Source organism: Nelumbo lutea, chromosome 3 (assembly GCF_056320005.1).
Source record: "Nelumbo lutea isolate HS-2025 chromosome 3, American lotus-T2T, whole genome shotgun sequence".
NCBI lineage: Eukaryota > Viridiplantae > Streptophyta > Magnoliopsida > Proteales > Nelumbonaceae > Nelumbo > Nelumbo lutea.
Window position 1 is genome coordinate 75762114 of NC_142686.1, and position 23739 is coordinate 75785852.

The 23739-nt window shown below is 38.6% G+C and overlaps 1 protein-coding gene across 2 annotated transcripts in view; it reads left to right on the top strand.

The window, feature by feature from the left end:
- The first annotated feature begins 15567 nt into the window (after nt 1–15567).
- Nucleotides 15568–23739, top strand: part of CPSF30 (cleavage and polyadenylation specificity factor 30) — a 66408-nt gene continuing 58236 nt past the window's right edge. For both annotated transcript variants that reach the window (XM_088979989.1, XM_088979990.1), the window contains exon 1: nt 15568–16176. In XM_088979989.1, coding sequence (XP_088836115.1) covers nt 15809–16176 — 368 coding nt within the window. In that variant the 5' untranslated portion in view covers nt 15568–15808. The remainder of the gene's footprint in view (nt 16177–23739) is intronic.

Sequence of the window (23739 nt, forward strand, 5' to 3'; positions counted from 1 at the left end):
CCCTATCGCAACTGGCAACTCGATGGACCCCTCTGTGATGGGCGCAATACCGTTAAAGTCTGTGACCACCATAGGCAGCCCTTTAACAATTTCCTTCTTGATGTTCATCAACATTAGGGTGTGGACAGAGATCAAATTTACAAAATTGCCTTGGTTAATCATCGATTGCCTCATCTCAAATCCCCTTCTCTTCATTGTGATGTATAAGGGCTGGTTATGGTGGGGGTCGATGACCAGCATGTTGTTCGGAGTGAACTCCACGTGCAACCTATTGAACCGATGGGGATCCAATGGTCTTTTGAGCATTTCCTCTAGTGCCCTAAATGAAAGCCTCCTTGTCGAGGGGCTGGCCCCTGCTTGCTGAAGAATTGTTGTAGCTCTACACTCTACTCGAACCTCTGAATTAGCATGTTTGGGTGATCCTGGCCCAATGTCCCAACCACATTGATACTCCCCCTAGGTGTGTGTGTGGGGAGGGGGTTCATTTCTACCTGGGTCGGCTTCCTCTTGACAAACTCATCAAGCTTTACCTTTTGAACGAACATTCATCGAAGTGTGAAACAGTCCATGCCTCACCTGCTTTGGGTCAACTCCTACTGGTGATGGCGGCAGGTTGATGGCACAGTCTTCTACCAATTTGTTCATATTAATTATTACCTCCTCTTTAGTGCAAGAAAAAGGAGGGGGTGGTGGCAACGTGCTATTCCTTTTGTTCTGGTTACCGCCACAGAAGTAGGGCCCCTATCTAGGCCCTTTGGTGTTTGAGGTTTTTTGTCGACGGCGTAAGCCTCATTTTTCTCGTACTGTGTTGAAGCTGAAGTAGACTGGGGCGTAGTACTCTTGACAGTGTGCATCGTTCTCTCTGCGCACTTCCATAGCTGACTAAATGTCTCGACCTCTATGTTTTCAATGCCTATCCTGTAGGCAGGTTGCATGCCCTACATGCACTATTTGACTGAGCTTTTCTTAGTGACGTGCTCATCGAAGACTAAATGGGTTAACTTTTGGAACCTCATCACATAGGCTAAGAGGTCCTTTCTTGCACACTGCTCTATGTTGCACAAATTTGCCATCATCAACCTCCGCTCCATTGTGAACCATTTTGATAAGAACATCTTTGCCAACTCTACCCATGAGCCTATGATACCCGCAATCATATTGACGAACCAGGTGAGGCTGGTCCGGTCAGTGACTTTAAGAACTCCCTAACCTTTAGATCTCCATCTAAAGCAAATGAACCTAGGACATCCTTGAACTTGTTCACGTGCTCTTGCTGGAGAGCCACTAACGAGTCACTAACGAGTCATCTTGGGCTGGTGTGTGGAAGAGCCACTAACGAGTCCATCTAAAGCAAATGCCTATCCTGTAGGCTGGTCACATGCTCTTGCGGGATACCCGCAATCATATTGTCTCAGCCATGGTGTGCGCAAGAGCCACTAACGAGCCATCATGGGCCAAGTGCTTATGGCCCATGGTCGTAGCACATCAAACATCCACACATCACATGATATGGAAGAATTGATCCAATCAATCACTAGCTGTAAAGCCCATTAATTAGCCCAATAAAAAACACAATATTAACAATTAATATCATCTAGGTATATGGGCTGAATAGCAGTTAGCAGTTCGACCCATATAGCTTTTCTCACAAAATGGGCCTATTACAGTTTTAACTCTTTAAAATTGGGCTTTACAGGTTCGGCCGAATTAATCCTTACAATTGAACATCAGATTTGGGCCTGATAGTGTGAGAAAACTGGACCAAAAATAGTCCCCTTTTGAACCCTAGATTCGGTCCAAATAGATTTGGTCCAATCTGGTCCGAGATGGTCCGAAACTGATTTTCAATTCAACAATTAATTAAGGAAAGATCTAAAATTAATATTTCTGATTTTTAGACAATCATAAATCAGACATTGACTATTCGCACCACCTACAAAACAGAGGTTAGTCACTAGGGTTGCAGTTTAATAAACTGCAAAACGCAGAATGCGATCCCTCCATCTGCGAATCTCCAGCACCACCGTCCTCTTCAATCAAAAATAAAATAAAACAAAAATCCTATTTCTATTAATTAATTACATCCTTGGTTGAATCTTATACATTCAGTCTAGAAAAATAAAATAAAATAAAAATAATTGTTTTCCAAACTGAATTAAATAGAAATTACAAAAAGAATGCGCAAACAATCTGCGCCAACTCTGCACTTACATCTCTAGGTACGAACAGTCCATTAAATCAAGAAATAAATCAAGAACCATTCTAAATAAATTTTAGATGTAAATAAAATTAATTTCAGATCAATCGCCATCAACAAGAAACAGTTTCTTGAAATAAAACAACAAACTATGCAACACCCGGATAGAACAACTTATACCGAATTGCGCAGGTTCAGATCTGAATTCTTGGTTCAAGATTTGAACCTGGCTCTAATACCACTGAAAGGGATGGTAGAATCCATCGTATGGACACCAAAAGAGTTGCGGAATGGGTGGGTGAATTTCATAAATTTTCTACCTACCTTTCAACTGAGAATCACATTCCCTAATTTAGAATCAAGATTCAAGGATCCTACTTGAACCAAAACCGAATCAGATTTGAACTAAAAGTGAAGGGAGTAATTATACCTGATCTAGAGAAAAAGATTTCTCCCAAAGTTGGTGTTTACGCCCAAAGAAGGAACCAAGATCTGCTCCTGCTGAAGATGACACAACAACTGTGGAACAGAACCAGCAGGGTGCGTCCTACACACCAAATCCTTCACAAAAATCCTCAGGATGACAATGAGCCCCAAACCGAATCAACCCTTCAAGAAACACTGATATCAAGAACTTTTCTTGATCTTTCTCTGGCAAAGAAAATGAACTGCAACAGATGGATGGCGGCTGCAACTGGAGGAAGCTAGAGAAATAAATGGTGAACTGCTTTTCTTTTCTCTAGGGTTTCTGAGATCCTATCTCACAAAACTACAGGGTCTAGTCTGTCTCCCTAGGGTTCGAATTCATGTAATTCGATTAGGGTTTCCTCCAGTTACTTCATGATTAAGAAAGGATTTCCTGATCATATCAGGAGTTGCCCCTTATCCAAATTTGTATTTGGATTAGGACTCTCCTTCATCCTATCTGCAGATTAGATAAGCCTTTGGGCTCATCCTAATCTCAGATTCGCCCCTTAATGATGATTGATCAAATCAGCCCAATTTGAAATGGGCTTTAGGCCCAATAAGGTTATGTGCTCAAAAGTCTTCCAAACTGCTGCCCAGTTGGGCTTCTTTGTATGGCATGGGACCCAAGCATTGATCTACACACCAGCCACATGGGTTCGGCCCAACCTTTGTTACAAGGCCTGGCCGAATTCACTAGAGAGCCCAATGAACCCCTTGAGCCCATCACATGGACCCTATGGGCCCAACACTTATACTAAGTGGTCCCTGGGCCAAGCCATCTTATAAAAACCCAGGGACTGTGGGCAGGTGCAAGATTAGTCCATCAGGTATCATTCCAAATGGCCTTACACTTAACCTCTCAGCCCATAATGATCAAGCATTGCCCGACAAAAGAGGACCTCTCCCTCGGCTGCAAGGAACAGTGATGCACTCTCCACTTACATGGATCCTGGGAATTAAAACCATTTGCAAACATTTTGAAACCATACTTAAATATATATCACATATATAAATTTTGCAAAACAAAATTCCAACGATTGAAATCAACTGCCGGCAGTTTGGTTTCCATCAGAGAGAGTACATCCCAGATCATTAGCTTTGTCCGACAAAGGGGTAGATCCCGTCACTAGGATCACCCACTCAGATGAATTCTCAGATTGTCCCAACATACCCAGGTTTTGATCCCCACTAAGGATCTCACCAATTGGCATATTAAAGATAGCCCAGTTTGACACCTAGTGCAATACCATAATTGGGTTTAGGGGTCAGGTGTAGCTTTTCAGTTTTTCCCATCAATCTCCAAGGTCCAGAGCAATACTGGAAATCTGGTCCGATTCAAGGGTTCAATTAATCCTATACTACACGTGCCTTGGGTCTCACCCTGGCAACTGAGACAAGCCACCCCAATAGTTGGCAGTACACTAGTGTCAACCTTGGCAGGATAAATCTCCCTAGACTTATCCAATGGCCGTGAACATTCAAAATCAACACAAGTCTCATTAAATGCCCAGTTTTAGAGTCTTACACAGAAATACCACACAACATGAATCAAACATGTACTTTATTTATTTACATTAATATCAAAAGTACATCAAAACTGATTGAAGCTAAGGGCATACAAAAACTGTCCAATAGCTGGTCCGGTCAGTGACTTTAAGAACTCTTTGACTTTTATATCTCCATCTAAAGCAAATGATCCCCGGACATCCTTGAACTTGTTCACATGCTTTTGCGGGCTTCCTTTCTTCCCATCATATTGTGGCCACTGCTGACGAGGGACGTAGCTGGTGGGGTATCGTTTGTATAGGATTCGGTCAAAGTAAGGTTTTTGGAGAATGAGTGAAGCTTGGGTTTTGTTTTGGTTCTCCACCATCAGCCCCTGGACATACTCTTTCAGTTCGTCACGGCTGAGTGGCGCTTCCATTACCAGGTTGGTCTATGGAGTGGCTCAGGGCTGTTCGATAGTAGGGAGGTTAGTCTATGTGGGCAAAGGACTGGCTCTGGTAGGCTACTCAGGGATGATAGAGTTCTGGTTAGCGAATTGGTGACTGGCACGAACAGATGCAGAGGGGGCGGATGGAGTGAAAGGGGATCGTTCGTTCCCAAACGACCGTTGGAGAAGGAGTTGTAGGTGGTCATCATCTCATTTTGCATCTGTTCCATTTAGTCGAAATGGGACTCGAACTCATATACTTTGTTGGAGAGTATCTTAATGTTGACTTGTTCAGTTGACTCCGGGCCAACCTGATCTCTGGTATCCAGGTTGACGTTTTCTTGTTCATTGATCTGCTCTTCGGGAATAGGGGAGAGGTTAATCCTGCGGGTGACCATCATCTATGATCAAGGAACAACCAGAGATTCTAATGTGAGTAGGAAGGTAAGGCTACGTGCGGGGATCTCCTTAAAGGACAAAGGAAAGCCAAGAGTATGAGGTTGGCTAAAGGCTAGGGCGAATGAAGTAATAGAATGATGCCCTCGTTATGAGTCAAAAGTGTTTGATTCTCATTAGGGAAAGGGAATCTTGGATTCAATGTCGGTTGTTAAGGAACACTGCTAGGGTTTCCCCACATGTCTTATGAAATATCTCAATGACGAGTTTTCCTTTCATCTGAGGATTCTCATAATACGCGTGTGCTACTTCCTTTCATGACCCTTTTAAACTGACATGGCGCAAATGGCTTTAAACCTGCAAGGCATCCTATCACACACATTATTAGTGACACACATGTTGCTTCTTTTACTTGTTTCTAACCTGCCATGATCTTGCACTCATCATTGTTGTGCGATGGCTTTAAACTCGTCGCCAGTTTACGCGGGTCACGAGCTCGTTAAATGTCTACGCGAGTTACGAACTCATCGCATATGTGTGTTGAGTTATAAACTCATCACAATCATTCATGTTGTATTGGTTTAGCACCATCTATGCTTTGATGGTCTAGGTGACTATCATATACACACACTCTCTTTTATAAGCTTTGTTGTAGAATGATATAGCGAGTTCAAAGTATTGAGACATCATATGGGTTTTTGTTGTTCTTTTCCTTTTGTTGGACCAATCATGTAAATTGGCTATTTATTTAGTTAATTATTAAAATATGAGCTCAATGTTCTTTTTTTCTATTGAATCGAGCGGTTTAACCTTAAAATTAAGAAATTATTGCATGAACTTGACACAATGAGAAGTTTGACAAGTGGTAGGTTTTATTCAGGATCAAGTTGAAGCGGAATAGGCTGAAGACAAATGAGAACATAAAAGAAACTTGTTTATAGGATAGATAGTAGGGGTGTAAACGGATTGAATTTGAATTGGATAAGGTAATATTCAAATTCAAATTCAATTAGAAAATTCGATATTCGAATATTCGAATATTCCATTCGAATTTGATTAATTAATTATTTTAGATAATTAATAAATATGTAAAATAAATATTTTATTTATATAAATTATTTATATAGTTTAATTACTGTATATAAATTATATAAGATATTTTGTATATTATATATAAGAATTAAATAATCGATCGAATTTGGATATTTATCAAATCGAATCAGGTCATATCCGAATTCGATTCGATTATGTCGAATATCAAAGTCGAAATTAGATTTTTGAATACCGTTGACACCCCTATTAGATAGTACATGAACAAATAGGTTTCCATAAGATAATATGAAGACCTAAATCAACATCTAAAGAAGAATGGGTAATACCTTGGTTGGCTTCAGAGACATCTAACTAATTAAAATCATTTGTTGAGGGGCTCCTTTTCCTCTTCTTTAAATACTAACCTCTCTTTCTTATGTCATGTCATCTTGTAGAGTAGGAGCATTGGCAATAGGAGTAGAATTAGTATAATTTGAATACAAGGAGAAGAGAAACAAATAATAGGATTCAACTTAAGGGAATTATTTTCTCTTCTACTAGTCTCCCCATTTAGAGAACTTTGTGAAGGATTAAAGAAAGTTTATGACTCATAGAAGGTGACATCTTTGGTAACAAACTTCCTTCTTAGTTCTGGATAAAAGCATTTATACCCCTTTCTGTAGGATAATAACCTAAAAAACTCCCCACATAGCACTTAGATCCAACTTTGTCCTCTTAGGATCATTGACGTGTACGAAACAAATGCAACAAAAAGCTTTTAGTGTTAAGGAAAACTTAGGATCATTTTGACGAAGAATAGAAATAGGGGTTTTCATCCCAAGCATCTTGGATGGAGTCTTATTTATCAAGTACAATTTTAAAAGCATTGCATGTGACCAGTACTTCTTAGGAACCTTGTGTTGATATAAGAAAGAAAGCACAAGTTGTTTTTAGTACATGCCTATTCTTCCTCTTCACAACTTAGTTTTCTTATGGAGTCTATCTACATGAAGATTGATGTACTATTCCTTCGTCCTCAAGAAACATGTTAATAGTGCTTTTAAAGTATTCAATAACACTATCTTATTGAAATTATTTTACTTTCTTTCCAAACTTGTCTCTATCATCTTGCAAAAACTTTAGTAATTATGAAAACCTGACTATGGTCTTTCATTAGATGGATCCAAGTATACCAAGAGAAATGATCAATGAAATTGATAAAATAGTAATAATTATCTATGAAGTAGTGACATTACTAATTAAACTTTGACAAGTTGCTTTACAATGTTTAGATAATAAGCATACATCCCAAAAAAAGACTCTAAAGAGAACACATCTAGACACTCATGGAACAAAGCTTTCAACAAAGGAAGAGACAAATGACCTAATTCATCATGTCAAAGATAAATAGTTGTGTTGGATTCTTTGTTATCACTGCCAACCCTATTAGAAACTTTTAAAGTTAAGTTGAAATCTTCATCAAGATAGTAGAAGTCTTCGGCTTCATGACTACTCCCAATTGTTTGCCTCACACAATGAGTAGGAAACAATTTCATTACACAATCTAGGGTTTAGTAATTTTTGAAATGCAAAGTAAATTATAGTAAAGTATGCAATACAGGCAACTTAGGAGTAGAGGAAACCAAGGCGGATTGTTCAATAGGTTGAGTAAGGACATCAATTTTCATTCCCTTCCACCTTATTTTTCCATTCCCAATCAAATAAAGCACATGTTGCAACATAAGAAATTTATACCTCCCCAAGATTTAAGATTAAACGCCTTCATATGAGTACTCAAGACTAGCTAAAAACTTGAATACTCATCCCTATTTAATATGTTTATCATGTTACTCTTTGTCTCTAGTGCAAATCCAATCAACAATTACTAAATGATCTAGTTCCTCCCAAAGCCCTTCTAAGGTAGCAACAACCTTGTAGTTGGGTTTGACAAGGGTGCCAACAAGACCTTAAATGGCATCTAGCAAGTTGAACACCTACCTACTTAGAGATCTTCCACTAATAAGCATAAAAGCAGATTTATAGTAAGTGGAACCTCTTTATAGACATATATGCACAATTATAACACAAACTAAGCTGGTGTTTGATAAATCTAAAATTTCAAATATGAAAAGTTAAAAAGATATTAAAAGTGTCTAAAATCTGAAAAGAGGCATAGATGCTTTTCTGCGTTTTAGAGGATATGAATAGATAATGTTGTTTGTGTTGGATCAATTGTGCAACATCTGAAATTGCTTTGTTTTACTAATTTACCCCTGGAACAAGCTATTTTGTAATTTTGAATGCAATTAGCACTAGTTCAAATAAAATAACTTATCAACTTCAAAATAATATCAAAATTATACAAAAAATAATATTGATAAAACACAAGTAAAAATACTAAAATAAATAATAATTGGTAATAATTACTAAAAATAATTAATAATTATAAATAACATAATAAAAATAATTAATCACTAATAAAAAATATTAATATGATCAAAATTTAATAAAATTTAATAAAATTAATAAATAATTATTTAATTAATAATAATATTGATATAATATGAATAAAAATAATTAATAATTATAAATAACACAATAAAAATTAATAACAATAATTACTCACTAATAAAAAATATTAATATGGTTAAAATTTGATAAAATTAAAATAGTTAATAAAAATAATAATTAATAATTATTTAATTATTTAATTATTAATAATATTGAAATAACATGAATAAAATAATAAAATAAATAAAAATTGATAATACTTACTAAAAAATTTAAAAAATATAAATAACACAATAAAAATTAATAAAATTAATTAATCATTAATAAAAAATATTAAAAGGATAAAATTTAATAAAAGTTAAAATAGTCAATAGAAATTAATGAAATCAATAATTAACAATTGATGGAGGGTGATTTCACCTAACCTCATCATAAGAGGACACGCGAACGTGACTCAGCATAAGTGACAACTTAGCGCGAGCAGTCCGCCAAGATCCAGCGTGGCAACTCGGTACCAGATGACACTCTAATTATCCTGAGCTCCTCCCAAGTAAAGGAGCCCCTGAGCTCCTCCTCAAGAACACCCCGAGAAAAGATTCTTCCAAGGAAGCGTCCCGAACTAAGGTTCTCCAAGACAGGAATCTCTCGAGCTCAAGGCACTTTGGGGTGAGCTTGGGAGCCTCCTAAGTTAGAATAAACTTATTCCTGCTCAAACCTAAGTAAGCCACCTCGGGTAGAAGTACCTCAATACGGCACCTGCAGGTCGGCACAGGGTAGCTCAGAGGAAAATAGCTTGGTGTATCACAAGAAGATCTTCTGTTTGACAACCGTACTTGCCAAACCTAAGGCCCTGCACCCACGTCTCTCGCCAGGCGGCATCGTGCTTGCCAACCCTAAGAGGTGTCCCCCGCTTGGCAGGGTCGTACTCTGTAACAGTTACTTGTGCAGCCTTGGCAAGTAATGACTGCGGCAAAGAATCAGAGGCGGTTATGCCTGATTTGATAGGCCACCACTATATAAGAGCTCTGGCCCCCAAAGAGCAAAGGAAATTGCAAATTGCGCATCTCCACTCTTAGCTTACTTCTCTGCAACTCTCTTTTTTAGCTCTCCAAATTCTGACTTAAGCATCAGAGTGTTCCCGCCAGGAGAGCTCCTTGGGAATCCTTCACCTTCTTCCTCGTAGGTATCTTGTCCAGCGCCAGCTAGGAGTGCAGCCTCTACCAGGTAGGAGTACTCAGATAGCACATAATCAATAATTAATAAAAATATGGTTAAAATTTAATAAAATTAAAATAATTAATAAGTAATTAATTATTTAATTATTAATAATATTGAAGTAACAAAAAAATAATAAAATAAATAATAATTGATAATAATTACTAAATAATTTAATAATTATAAATAACACAATAAAAAATAATAAATTTATTAAAATTTAATAAAAGTTAAAATGATCAATAAAATCAATAATTAATAATTAATAAATTGTTAAAAATCATTTAACATTAAAAATATGAATAAGTCCCATGTTTAAATAATAAAAATAAGATATTTAATAATTAATTTAATTAAAAATAAAAATTTTAAAAATAAAATTTAAATTATTAAAATAGAAAATAATACTTAATAAATTCCAATCCTATTGATAAAGTGTCAGCCATAGTTGATATTTTCTCTTCAGGTAATCAAACCCATTCTTTTGTTGTTTTTGGGAGAAATTCTTTTGGATCTTTTCCATTAACTTCTTCTAAATTTGTGTCCACGATTCTTTCTTCAGTTGTCCACATTGTCTCCCATGGGTGGACACCTCATAAAGGCATAGGTCCAATAATAGTTTTTGCAAGGCTAGGTTCTTCCAAGTGGTTTTATCAAAATTATCTCCTGTAGCCATTCCTAACCCCCTATTAATGATAAAGTATGACCTTTGTTAGAAGCAGAAAACCCAAACTCAAAGCATATAGTTATCACAACAAAGAAAACTCTCAAAACAATAAAAATAATACCCCACACACCTGAAAGAGCTATTCACATTTAGGAGAGCATGCCATAAAACAAAGCATCCTATTGTATGCATAGCCTCTACAATGACTTTGTTGTGCATTTAATGACAAAGCATCCTACTGTATGCCATAAAACATCCAACCGAGTTTCAATTCTTATGGGGATAACCGAGTTTGATTTCAATTCAGGTGGGGAGTTTGATTTCAATTCTACACTACCTTGGTGGACAATGGAGATTACAGATTAGTGATGGATTCAGTTTATAACATGGCAAACTAGATTCCTTGCAACCAAGATATCTCTACAATGACTCTTCTATTTGGCATGACTTTTATTCCTTAACCACCACTCCAACTGTGGTTGTTGCCACAGAGGGAGAAGCAAGAGGAGTATTATTTCAGCATGGCATATATCAATTCAAGTAAAAAAAAAAAGAATTTCACATTCTTAATTTTAAGACAAAGATTAAGTAATTCAAGAGCTGCTTATTATTGGTGCTATGAATGTGGAGGAAGGCCATGTCTTGTCCATGCATCTATAATGGATTGTCAAATATGAGGTCTTGATCTCGTGGTAGTAATCATATATAAGAACTTGTAACTTTAACAGATGATAAAATCATATATAAGAACTTCTAACTTTAACAGGTGATAAAATAAGAAAAGAGAGAAGAGTTAAAGAAAATCTTTAGACAACTCCCTCTTGAGAAAGACCTAAAGCTTTTAAACAACTCCCTCTTGAGAAAGACCTTAAAATTTTATAATAACTGAATGATTCTGAAGTCCTGTGATCAATTGATTGTTTGCCTAACTAAAGGATTATCTCATTTAAGATTGGAGGAAAACTTTGTGAAAGCTAGGCATGTTCAGTATTATACCTAGCTTGAGGGGGAATGTTGAGAGTGGCATTTAAGTAAGGGTAATCTAGGCATTTTGGGTTTAATTTTAATGGAGGGTATATGTATAATTTTTGTAGCCCAAGCCTTCATCCAGCAAATAATAGTTTGACAGTCCCCTAACTCAGTTGAGGAGAAACCAAATTCAGATTCAGACATCTGAAAAGTGCAATCAAACGCACCCTAACTCAGTTTGCTAGAATATTCACATGTGATCAACTCAGGGAGGAAAATCCCAATAGATGGGTGGGGATGAGTTCAATGGCTTAAACAAAGCTCACATTTGAAACTAATGAAGCTTTGGATATCTTCCTTCTAAAAGACTCTAGCTCTAGTTTGCCTTCTTTGAAAAACAAGTATTTTAAATATGCACAAAATATGCATTTGTTTTTTTACAAGCTTTGGTTCAAAATTTGGTTCTTACTATCGTGTTTCTAAATCAAATTGAGAACTTCTATTTATAGAAGATCTGATATCAAGTTGCCATTTTGTAGTGGTTTGAGGGGTTTTACTCTTTTAGGAAATTAATTAAATTTCCTCCAAATTGTTAAAAGTCTTTCCAAAATTAGTAATAGCCATTTAAGCTTTTGAATAGTCAAATTTGTTTATGGTAAATGTGATGTGGACGCGTATTGGGAGCAGTAGCAGCAATGATCCGGTGTTCTCATCCTATCCAATTCGGCAACAACAGTCTTATCCATTCGATTGATTAGATTAGACTATCTTGTTATTCTTATCTTATTAAGTAGATTATCTTATATTATCTTATTAGATTAGGATTAAGAGAGACTTATCTTATCAGTCTTATCTTATCGAGATAGAGTTGGAGGTCTCCCTATTCAGCAAGGAGTCTCCCTAAGAGCAGGACTCTTGCAATCTCCTATTTAAGGAGCCACTATTATTGAAAAATGATATCTAAGAATTTCAGTCAAGAGAAGAGTTGAGGAGAGTTAGGGTGATCTCTTGGACAAATCACGCCTTAGGTCGCCACGATAGGGTCTGCACGCAAAGGGAGGGGCAAGGGGAAGCTAGAGGTTCTCCTCGTGGACCGACCCGTGATGAGATCCTATGCCAGGGCTCATAACAATTTGGTATCAGAGCAAGGCGTCATGGGTGATCTGGAGCAGCTGCCGTCCAGGGTCCACGAACTCGAGCACCAGCTCAAAAGTATGGGAGATTAAGGACGAAGTCAGGGAGCTACGGCGTCTGATGGAGTTATTCCTTTCTAGCAAAGAGAGGAACACAGAAGGGTGACAACCACTAGCGGCCACCGACCAGATCTGCTGGAGTCTTTTGGTGAATAGCAGTTCGTCAACTAGGGGGCCGCAATCATCCCCAAGTACAGCAGGTTGGAATTCTCGTCGTACAACAGCAACGGAGATCCCTTGGGCTGGTTGTACTGGTGCGAGCAGTTTTTTCGAAAACAACGGATAGACGACCGGGATAACATAAGCCTAGCCGCCTTTCACCTAACAGAGGAAGTGCAACCCAGGTTCTATCGATTAGAACAGGAAGAACCCAGGCTCAGTTGGACCTAGTTCAAGTCCTACTGCCTTCTTAGATTTGGGCCTCCATTGATAAGCAACCCCTCAGGCGAGCTGATTAACCTTAAACAAACCGGCACGGTGGCAGAATACCAGCGCCAATTCCAGACCCTCCTCGTGAAGGCATCTTCAGTGCGACCGGACCAGTAGGTAGACATGTTCACCGTTGGGTTAGCATAACCCTTGTGGGTGGACGTGGAGATGCAGAATCCCCCCAACCTGGTCACAACCATGAATATAGCTCGCGCCTTCGAACGCAAGCTACAACTCAGCCGCGGAACCTTTAGTATGGGGTGGCCTCCATCAGCATGGGCATCCCTGGAACCACTCGGAATGGCTCCATATTCAGCAGCCAGCCAAGAACAGAAGCCACAAATGAGCAACATTTCCAGATCAGCATCCAGTGTGGGGAGCAGTGTCGTTGCACCCCCTATTAAGCACTTATCCAAGGCTAAGATGGCGGAATGCAGGACGAGGGGACAATGTTTTAATTGCGATGAACTCTACTCAGCAGGACACAAGTGCAAGAGACTTTTCTACCTTCTGATGAAACAAGAGGGAGATGAGGATTCTCTTCATTGGAACCCGATCCAGGAGGGAAAAGTCATTCCACCTATCCGAGATTCCTTTGACTGTGTTTCAAGACACCCGTCTTGAATTCGAGCTTGAGGACAAGCTCGTAGTCCAAGAGGGGAGTAATGATGTGGACGCGTATTGGGAGCAGTAGTAGCAATGATCCGGTGTTCTCATCCTATCCAATTCGGCAACAATAGTCTTATCCATTCGGTAGATTAGATTAGACTATCTTGTTAATCTTATCTTATCTTATTAAGTAGATTAGATTTTTCTTATCTTATTAGATTAGGATTAAGAGAGACTTATCTTATCTTATCAAGATAGAGTTAGAGGTCTCCCTATTCATCAAGGAGTCTCCTTAAGAGCAGGACTCTTGTAATCTCCTATTTAAGGAGCCACTATTATTGAATAAGGATATCCAAGAATTTCAGTCAAGAGAAGAGTTGAGGAAAGTTAGGGTGATCTCTTGGACAAATCACCCTTTAGGTTGCCACGATAGGGTCTGCACGCAAAGGGAGGGGCAAGGGGAAGCTAGAGGTTCTCCCCATAGACCGACCCGTGATGAGATCCTATGCCCGGGCCCATAACAAAATGACTTAACAATTTTGATAATTGACTATAACATTAAGGGAGGAATCTTTTTTCTCCATTAGTCGACTGGTTCCTCTTTATTAGTTGACTGGTAAGGTCGTTACTCAATTCGTCTAAGTAGTCAATCACATATTTTTTGAGTAGTCAACACATCTTCTTGGAATAGGCATTTTGCATGCCTCGACTGTCACATTTAGTCAACACATGAATATGGAGTAGTTGACTATTTCATAAAGTCCTTGCCATGCATACCTCAGCTGTCATAGTTAATTGACACTTATTTTTGGATAGTTGACTAATTCTCACATTCAGGTCCAATTTTCTTGATAGACAACCTAAACACTTAGAAACATTGTCACATTTTTCCTATAAGTTTGGAAACATTCCCATTGGATTTCAAAGTTATTTTATTGACTTGCATAACATGTTTAAACATGGGAAAGCCAAGGAACAATACACAAAAAGGATCATAGTTTCTAAGAGTGACTGAGTTAAGAGTTGTTGAACATCTATGAGGTGCATCATACAATTAATTCATATTAAGATTCTAAACAGATAAAAATAATTAAATACAACTTGATGTAGAAATCTTTAAATGTAGAAACACTATTGTGTTCATTAAGCAACAATGTAGCAAGAAGATAAGTCTAAATGATTAGATTATTGTGTAACCTAAAAAGCAACCGCTTCAATTTATTTAGTTATAGATTCAAACAGGTCTTTGATTGTTCAGGTTTGGTTTGCCAAACCTGCCATATAAGTTTTTAGAAAATATATTTTAAAAATAAATATTAGAAACACTATTAATTAACATGTTTTTTTGTCAAAGTACTAATTTCACTATTAATTAAAAATTGAATTTTAGAAATATATACCAAAACAAAATAGGCCACGACAACTAACTTAAAAAAAAGATTCTCATTTAGCTATTTAAAAATTTTGAATCCCCAAACTACATTTTCTTATTTATTTGAATGACTTATGATTCAATTAGTTTTCTAAATGTAATATTGAAGTATTTTTGGTTTCTTTAATAGATCTTGCAGATTTTCTACGTGAATTTATTCATATGAAATGGGAAAGGTTTCTTTCTAATGGATATAAATTTAAGGTTTCACTTGTTTTTCTTTGTGTGTGAAATGATTATTATTATTTGAACTGGTTTCATCTGAACAAAATGGTGGTATTTTTGGGTCAATTAAAGTTTAAGAGGAAAGGGCCAAGAAAAGAAAATAAGTTGGGGGGTAATCGTCATTGACCCCATATCATGGATATTGTTGGATTTGATGGGTGGGTAAAATCCGCATCCGATCCGATTGTTGAACGGATACAAACCGTATCCGAAAATAGTTAGATCGGGTTTCGGACCTTCGGAGAGTCTTCATTGTCCACATAGGGAGGACCCCACCACCACGAGGTCCACGACCCTGCTTCATTTCATACCCACACTACTTAACTGTTATTTCTTGCAAAGAGCCGGCAGCAAATGGCCAGAAGGGTTGAGCAGCGACCAGACCGGGCATCTACGTCCGCCTCCTCCGCCTGATTGGAGAAACAACTCCGAGTCTCGGCGTCTCTCATGGTTGTGCTCCAACTAATCTAAGGGGGGTTATCAGAAACCCTAATTAGTTTTTTCTCTTTTTTCCCCAAAGCAGAACGAAGTAATGGAGGATCCCGAAGGAGTTCTTAGTTTCGACTTCGAAGGGGGCCTCGACAACGGCCCCACCAATCCTACTCCTTCTGCACCCTTGATCCCGGCAGACTCCTCTACCGCTGCCGCCGCTAATTCGGCGGTTGCTCCTGCCGTGGTGGAGCCAGTTGCGGGTGGTCATGCGGGTCGGAGAAGTTTCAGGCAGACGGTATGTCGGCACTGGCTTCGGAGCCTCTGTATGAAGGGGGATGCCTGTGGGTTTCTCCACCAGTACGACAAGTCGCGGATGCCCGTTTGTCGGTTCTTCCGGATGTACGGAGAGTGTCGAGAGCAAGACTGCGTATACAAGCACACGAACGAGGACATCAAGGAGTGTAACATGTATGGGTGGCTCGAAATTCTCTTCGTTATCTTTTTGCATTTGTTATTTTTATTGTGTTTTGGCATGGATTTGTTATTTGGGTCATTCATGTGTTGTTATTGTTGTATGGATGTAATGTAGGTTTTGATATGGGTATTGTCCATTTGGTAATTTATTGAGTTTGAGAAGATGAATAAGTGTGCAGAATCTGTTTGTCGGAATTGGGATGCCGCTTTATATCTTTCTCTTGTAATTGACATTTGACAATTAAATCTGGGAAGTTCTAGATGGTGGGAAAGTCTGTTCGAGCAAATCGTTTTTTAACTACTATGACACTTTTCACAGGTATAGCGCGTACTTGTTATTACCTCTCTACCTAGTTCGGTTGACTTAAACCTGGTAGCAGGTTACTCATATGTCTGGCCTCTCTCACTATAATTCTAACTAAAGTCCTAGAAAAAACGTAAGTAACTTTTGCAAAAGGCTAGACTGCTTTCATATAGGCCTTTTAAAGGGGGATAAACACTCGGAATTTTTTTTTGTCCTCTCAGATACGTTAGAAGGGATTCGTTCACAACAGTATATGGCTCTAGGTTTAGTAGTTGTGATAGGATCCAATGATCTTGCTTACGACTATGTAATTCTGTCCACATAATAGAGCCTTCCCTTACCATTTTATCATACTTAAATATACAAGAGATGCATCCTCCTTCAGTCCAACAGGAATTACTTGACAAAGTGTACTAAAAGGTGATTGAGTTTTCTTTTTGTTATTAGAGAAAGGTTATTGCAACTGCAAAGAAATTTTCAGTTGGGAGGTGTAGGTAATGTAAATGATCATTTTATACATTAAAAGTAGTAGGAGAGGGCTTCAGTCTTGGCAACATAAAGAATAAAAGCAAGTCTCTCTAAAGCAACTAGATTTGGTAGGTCCTTGATGAGTCAAATCATCTATAATTAATGTTAAGAGATTTGTTATTTTTCGGAAAACTTGGTGGCTTTCATACGGGTAAACTTCTGATGTTACATCTGGAGTGCCTTCTCAATCTGTTTGCGATATACTTTTGTTTGGTTAATATGGCTAATCAATCTTATATTAAATTCCGTCAATTCTTTTGGTTGTGAGTTGACTTTTTTTGCATCATTTTCCTTTTCTTTATTTATACTTGGTTACTCAATGGGAAGTCTCATTTCTGGACTTTGATTAATATGAAAAATAATAAATGAATAAAGAAATAAAAGTTGATGTCTCTGTATTTTGTTTGATCACCTTTTCCTCTTGCTTTGAACACTTATGGAGTTTCACTTTCTATAGGAATAAGAAAGAACATGAAATTGAAGACTTAATTTTCCTCGGAATGCTAAAAATTATATTCACTTTCGTTAGAAACTGAGTTAAGAGTATTTTTGAATTTTCTTTTGTATTTTTTATCCAAGTCCTTTTTAAAGCAATGGTTTATCAGTCCTTCTCCTATGACTTATTCTTAGTTTAGTTGTTTATGACACCTGAAGTAGCAGATGGGGGGTTGGGTTAAAATTTGGCATTATAATTGCTATAGGTTTTAGGAAGCTTTTCAGTACCTTCTTATTTATATAATTCAGTAGTTAGGGGAGCTGCACGATTAATGAATGTTAGGGGATTAAGGAGGGCCTTGTTGGAGTCACCAATTTCATCTAGTGTTTTAAAAGGCATTGGAGGCATATGCCTGAAAGTGAGGCACTAAGAAAATACCTGGAGGCATGTAGTGGAGGCATAGATGCATGAGGTGTATACCTCCAATATAGAGGCCATTAGTTATTCCATCAGACCTGATTTGCTTCATGAAATAAAAAGGAAAATAGAGAGGAAGAAGGGAGAAAAAAGGAGAAGAAGAGAGAAGGAGAGAAAGAGAGGAGAAGATGAAGAGATGGTTCGACTGTTCTTGGAGGAAAAAAATCTGTCTCCCCAGCCAGCCAGAACAATATATATAGATTTCTAATTTAAAGTACAATGACCTTTGTGCCCCTTTTTATGTATGGTACACTTTATTCAATCTTAGGCAAAATAGACAAAACAACCTAAAGTAAAATATTATGAAATGACTCAAAACCCCCTGGACTGTCGTCTTTAACACCTCCTCTCAAGCTAAAGAGTATATATCATACAATCCCAGCATGTTACATATATGATCCACCTTTCCCCGACTCAATCCTTTTGTAAACAAATTAGCTCACTGACTCCTTGTGTTCACATTTACTGCATTTATCACTTCACTGAGCACTTTTTCTCTCACAAAATGACAGTTTTGATTTCTATGTGTTTTGTTCTCTCGTGGAAGATTGGATTAGATGCAATGTGAACTGCAGCTTGATTGTCACAGTACAACTTCATAGGATTGTTGAGTGTATACCCAATCTCAAGGAGTAGGTTCTTTAACCACACTAACAAGTTGTGTGTGCCATGGCTCTATAATTAGCTTCAACATTGGTTCTTGCTATAGTTGTTTGTTTCTTGCTCTTCCACGTTATTAGATTTCCTCCAAGAAAAGTACAGTACTCTGTAGTAAACCTTCTATCAGACAATGAGCCGACCCAATCTGCATTTGTATAGCCCTTTATTTCAAGACTTCCTCCTGATTTGTATAATAATCCTCGACCTGGAGCCCCTTTCAAATACCATACAACCTTCAGAACTGCATTCCAATGGGGAACCCAAGGCTTCTGCATAAACTGCATCTGTATAACCCTTTATTTCAAGACTTCCTCCTGATTTGTATAATAATCCTCGACTTGGAGCCCCTTTCAAATACCATACAATCTTCAGAGCTGCATTCCAATGGGGAACCCAGGGCTTTTGCATAAACTGGTTGACTACACTAACTGCAAAGGAAATGTCTGTCCGGATAATAGTCAAATAGTTCAGCTTACCCACTAACCTCTTGTGCTTTCTAGGATCATCAAATTCTTCACCCACATCAATGCTTAATTTGGTGTTGGGTTCCATAGGTGTTTCGACTAGTTTAGTCCCTAACAATCCTGTCTCTTCTAACAAGTCAAGCACATATTTCCTCTGTCACAAATTTATGCCATGCTTCGACCTTGCAACTTCTATGCCTAGGAAGTATTTCAGTTTGCCAAGATCTTTTGTCTGAAAGTGATCATGCAAAAAAGCTTTTAATTTATCAATGCCCAACTTATCACTACTTGTAATGACAATGTCATCTACATAATCCAACAACAAAACCTTTCCAGCTTTAGAATCATAGCTGAACATCGAATGATCAACCTGACATTGCTTCATATTGAAGTCTTTAACTATCTCACCGAATCTACCAAATCAGGCACACGAAGATTGTTTCAATCCGTAAATTGCCTTCCTAAGTCTACGCACTTTACCATCCTCCCCTTGAGCAACAAACCTTGGTAGTTGCTCTATATACAACTCTTCACTAAGATCACCATGCAGAAAGGCATTTTTAATGTCAACAGGGTCCAATCATACATAGCTGCTAGCCTGTTAAAGATATATCAACACACAGACTGAGCTAATCTTGGCAACCGAAGAGAATGCCTCTGTATAATCCACACCATACAACTAAGAGTACCCTTTGGCCACCAACCTAGCCTTCATGTGCTCTATGCTTTCATCTGGTAAGTATTTGATAGTATACACCCACTTACAACCTACAACATGCTTGTGTGTTCATTTCGTTTGAAGCTTGGAAACTTTCGAAGGCTAGGGCTCAGCGCCTCCATCACAACATCCTTAGAGTCTAAAGATTGAACGAACTCCGGCGGTAGTTCGTTTTACTCTGGCGATATTCTCCTAACTCCGGTGGTAGTCTCGGTGCATGCATCAGTGGATGAGGATCTCAACACTCAGATGGAAGCAGTGCGTGCATTAGTAAAAATAGATCATAGAAAATTTTCAATTTGATCACAGAAACATGGACTGCGTATTTTATAGGAATGATTTGGAAATGGCCAGTTATCTATTGTACTTGGAGGGGTAAACTCTTTATTTCCTTTCTAGTTTGGAGAACTCTTGAGATGTCCTTGAAAAGAAAAATACATGCATTATGTTATGGAAAATGTCCTTGAAAGGGAGATAAAGGAACTTAAGAGGAGAGACGATGGAGAACTTTGTGGAGGCCAATCGGTGGAGAAGATTTCTAAAGGTGGAGGCGAAAAGCTTTCTGATGGAGGAACTAAAAATCAGAGGACAGACTAGTTTGAAAATCAGGGAAGCTAAGAAGGCTTTAGTACTGCTGGTTGGGTTGGATGTGGTAGAATGGTTCACAAATTTTGTAGCAAAAGCAAGTGTAAGAGGGAAGGAAAGAAGCTGGAAAGAGCTCACCATGAAGGTGGGAAGAAGATATCTGGTGGAATGCAGAAGAAATCATAAGGGGCCATTCATAGCTCTCTTAGAGTTTTTTGACAAGAATAGGAAACAACTGGTCTGTTTTCCTGAAGGAAGGAGTCAGGGGTGGATGGTGATAGTAAAAGCTTTGAAGGAATTTTCATCAAGAGTGAAAGCAGAAAAGAAAAGAGGCTTAGAAAACAAGGAAGAAGAGGAGATTTCAAGAACAGTAGTCAATCTTGGATCTTCTAGGCAACGTGCCTCTACCTTGGTGCAAGCTAGAACTAACGCAGCTCTGTTAGTAACAACTGAAAGAGGAGATTGGACAAGGAAGCTGATTGTCGAAATTGACAAACCATCTAGAGGGTGGAAGGAAATTGTTGGTTCTTTGACAAAACATTTGAAGTTGAGAACAAAATATATCCTTACACCCTTTGATACGTGCAAACAGAATATATCCACTTGAAAATAGAGTAGGAGTTGAGGCTGTATGTCTATAGGATGATTTTGGCTCGATTAATATCTTCAGGTGGTCCCCTTCTTCCAACTCAAAGGTATCCTCAATTTCAAATGGGGAGATCTCAGGTCTGTAGCTATATTGTTGAACGGAGTCAAGCCTGAGGATATTCCCAGGAAAGTGAATGTGAAGGTGGAAGGTGCTTTCATGGAGGTGTGTTTGGCTTCCTCCATGAAAGCCGAACTGTGGAGGGAAGCTAGGAAGGAGGAAGATGCAAAGGTTGAAGATGAAGTCTTGCATGGCAGCAAAGGATTGGAGGACCTGCAAGGAAAGGAAAGTTATACAAAAAAGGGCAAACAGAACTTGGGAAGTTTAAAGACTTGCAGAAGATGGAAAGTTTGAAACGTGCACAACAAGATAGTTGCTGGGCCTCTGACAAATCTTATGCCCATGCAGTTACAAGTGGCGCCTATCCCAAACCCGCTATTACACCTGCTATTTTGTGAAAAGACCAGCAAGAATTAGGAGAATATGCTGAAAATGGGGAGATTATATAGTTGGGCCAAGGGGAAAAAGATAAAACTAGGTTTGGTGGGCCCAAAACTCTAAAAGTTGGGCCGACTAAATTGGAAGCAGTGGGTATTGGGCGTTCTAAAGAAGGCCCGTATAAAAGATCAGGGGTGGAAGCTTTAAATGGGTTGCAAAAGTTAAGCCCACTTAAGGCGGGTCAGGTGGATACAGGGAGCCCATTTCAGGGGCCCAACCCCAAAGAAAATACTTAAAAAGGTACGTGACTAAGCATGTGCCTTCGATAGATGGTTTTTACCATCTATCTTCTTCCTCTTCGAGTTTAACAGATCGAGTAGCGGAAGACTGAACTCTGTGCATATTGGAGTTTCGAAATAGTGGATTCCGATGGTAAGATTAGAGAAACCGTCGCCAGAAAAGCGTAATCCAAGGTGTGTTAGACGAAGTGATTTAGAGGAAAGGAGGGAGCTCTTTGAGAATGAAGACTTTAGTGATTCTAAGTGTCTGGGTAGCATTGATCTCAACAGATCAAAGGACATTTCTGAACAAGATGACTTTGGTACGGAAGTATTATTTCAGGAGGAGGGAGTTGATTCTCAAAGTTTTATGGGAGGCTCGAAGAGTATGATGGTACAACAAAAGGCAACTACGGTTGGGACTCAAGTTTTGTCTATACTTGCAAGGGAGATGTACTCCTTAGCCCATGAAGAATAGGTTATGGGTTTGGAAAGAAAAGACTCTATTGGATTGGTATATAATGTATCGCCAAAAGCCAGACAACAGTGGTAGACTAACTTAGTTGCGGAAATTGACAAGTTGTTGAACTCCTACGAAAAATCTCCTAAGCAGATCAGACCACAAGAGACAAGATTAGACTTGCCTCCCTATGCCGGTCCTGTTCCCTTGGAAGAAGCTCATTTGGTTCCCAACAATGAAGGTACTTTTGTCCACTCGGTTTTAGTTATTGATGCTTTTCCTGTAGTTGAAACAGATACTCCAACATCCCGAAAGGAATCTTTAGGCGAGGAGGAAAATAGAGAGCTTAGCATTGGTAAAGGTGAGAGGAGTGAGGGAGAGTTGGAGGTTAAGAAAAAGCGGGAGGAAGAGTTAGATAGAATATGGGAGCAAATTTGTGCATTATTGGAGGAGTATAAAGCAAAGGAGGGGTTAGATGGTAGGGAACTTGAAGCAAATCCTCAGAACAAGGAGAGTTACAGAAGTTCTAGGTTGGGGGGGAGGTGGGTGAAGTCAGTGGGTCGGCTAAAATGATAGAGGGGAATGTGAGAAGGAAAAAGAAAAAGAGATCAGAAGTGGATAGACTAATATCAGATATAGAGGGTGATATCGAGTTTAGTGGAAAGGGAGAGAGAAGGAAGGGTTCTTTGTGAGATGGAACATGGTTAGTAAGGGGCGTTTGAAAGGAGTCTTACTATGAAAATCATTAGTTGGAATGTTAGAGGGTTAGGGAGTGCAAGAAAGAGAAGGGCAATTAAAGACCTGTAGAGAAGAGAGAAACCTGATATAGTCATGTTACAGGAAACCAAGTTGGCAGATTTGGATAGAAGATGGGTCAGAAGTGTGTGTGGAAATCAAGAGGAGTGTGCTGGACTTTAGCTTCCACATGGGCAGCCTTGGGAGGGATAGTGACCTTGTGGAGGGAAGATGTTGTAGAATCCGTGGAAGAACTTATAGGGAGATTCTCTATGTTTAAAATTCAGAAATGTTGAAGATGGATTCATTTGGGTGTTATCTAATGTCTACAGGCCAAATGGTTATAGAGAAAGGAAGGAATTGTGGGAGGAGTTGTATGGAATTCAAGGCTTGTGGGATGGCCCGTGGTGCCTGGTGGGATTTCAACGTAATCAGGTTTTGTAACGAATCAAATAATCCCCAAAGATCGATCACTACAAGCATAAGAAATTCCAATGAATTAATTAACACCTGTGGTCTAAAGGAATTACCCCTTCTACAAGCTAATATTACATGGTCCAATTTCTAAGAAAACCCCCTTTGCTCCAAACTTGATAGATTCCTTTTTAATGTAGAGTGGGAGGACCATTGGAGGAATTTGGTGGCTTGAACCCTTTCTAGAGTTACATCTGATCACTACCCTATCTTATTAGGTCAAGAAACTCTAGGCTTTGGACCATGACCATTTAGATTTGAGAACATGTTGCTGACTCATCTGTACTTTGAACGAAAAGTTGGTGAGTGGTGGAATGAAGACTTGAGAGGGGTAAAGTGGAAAGGTGTAAGGTT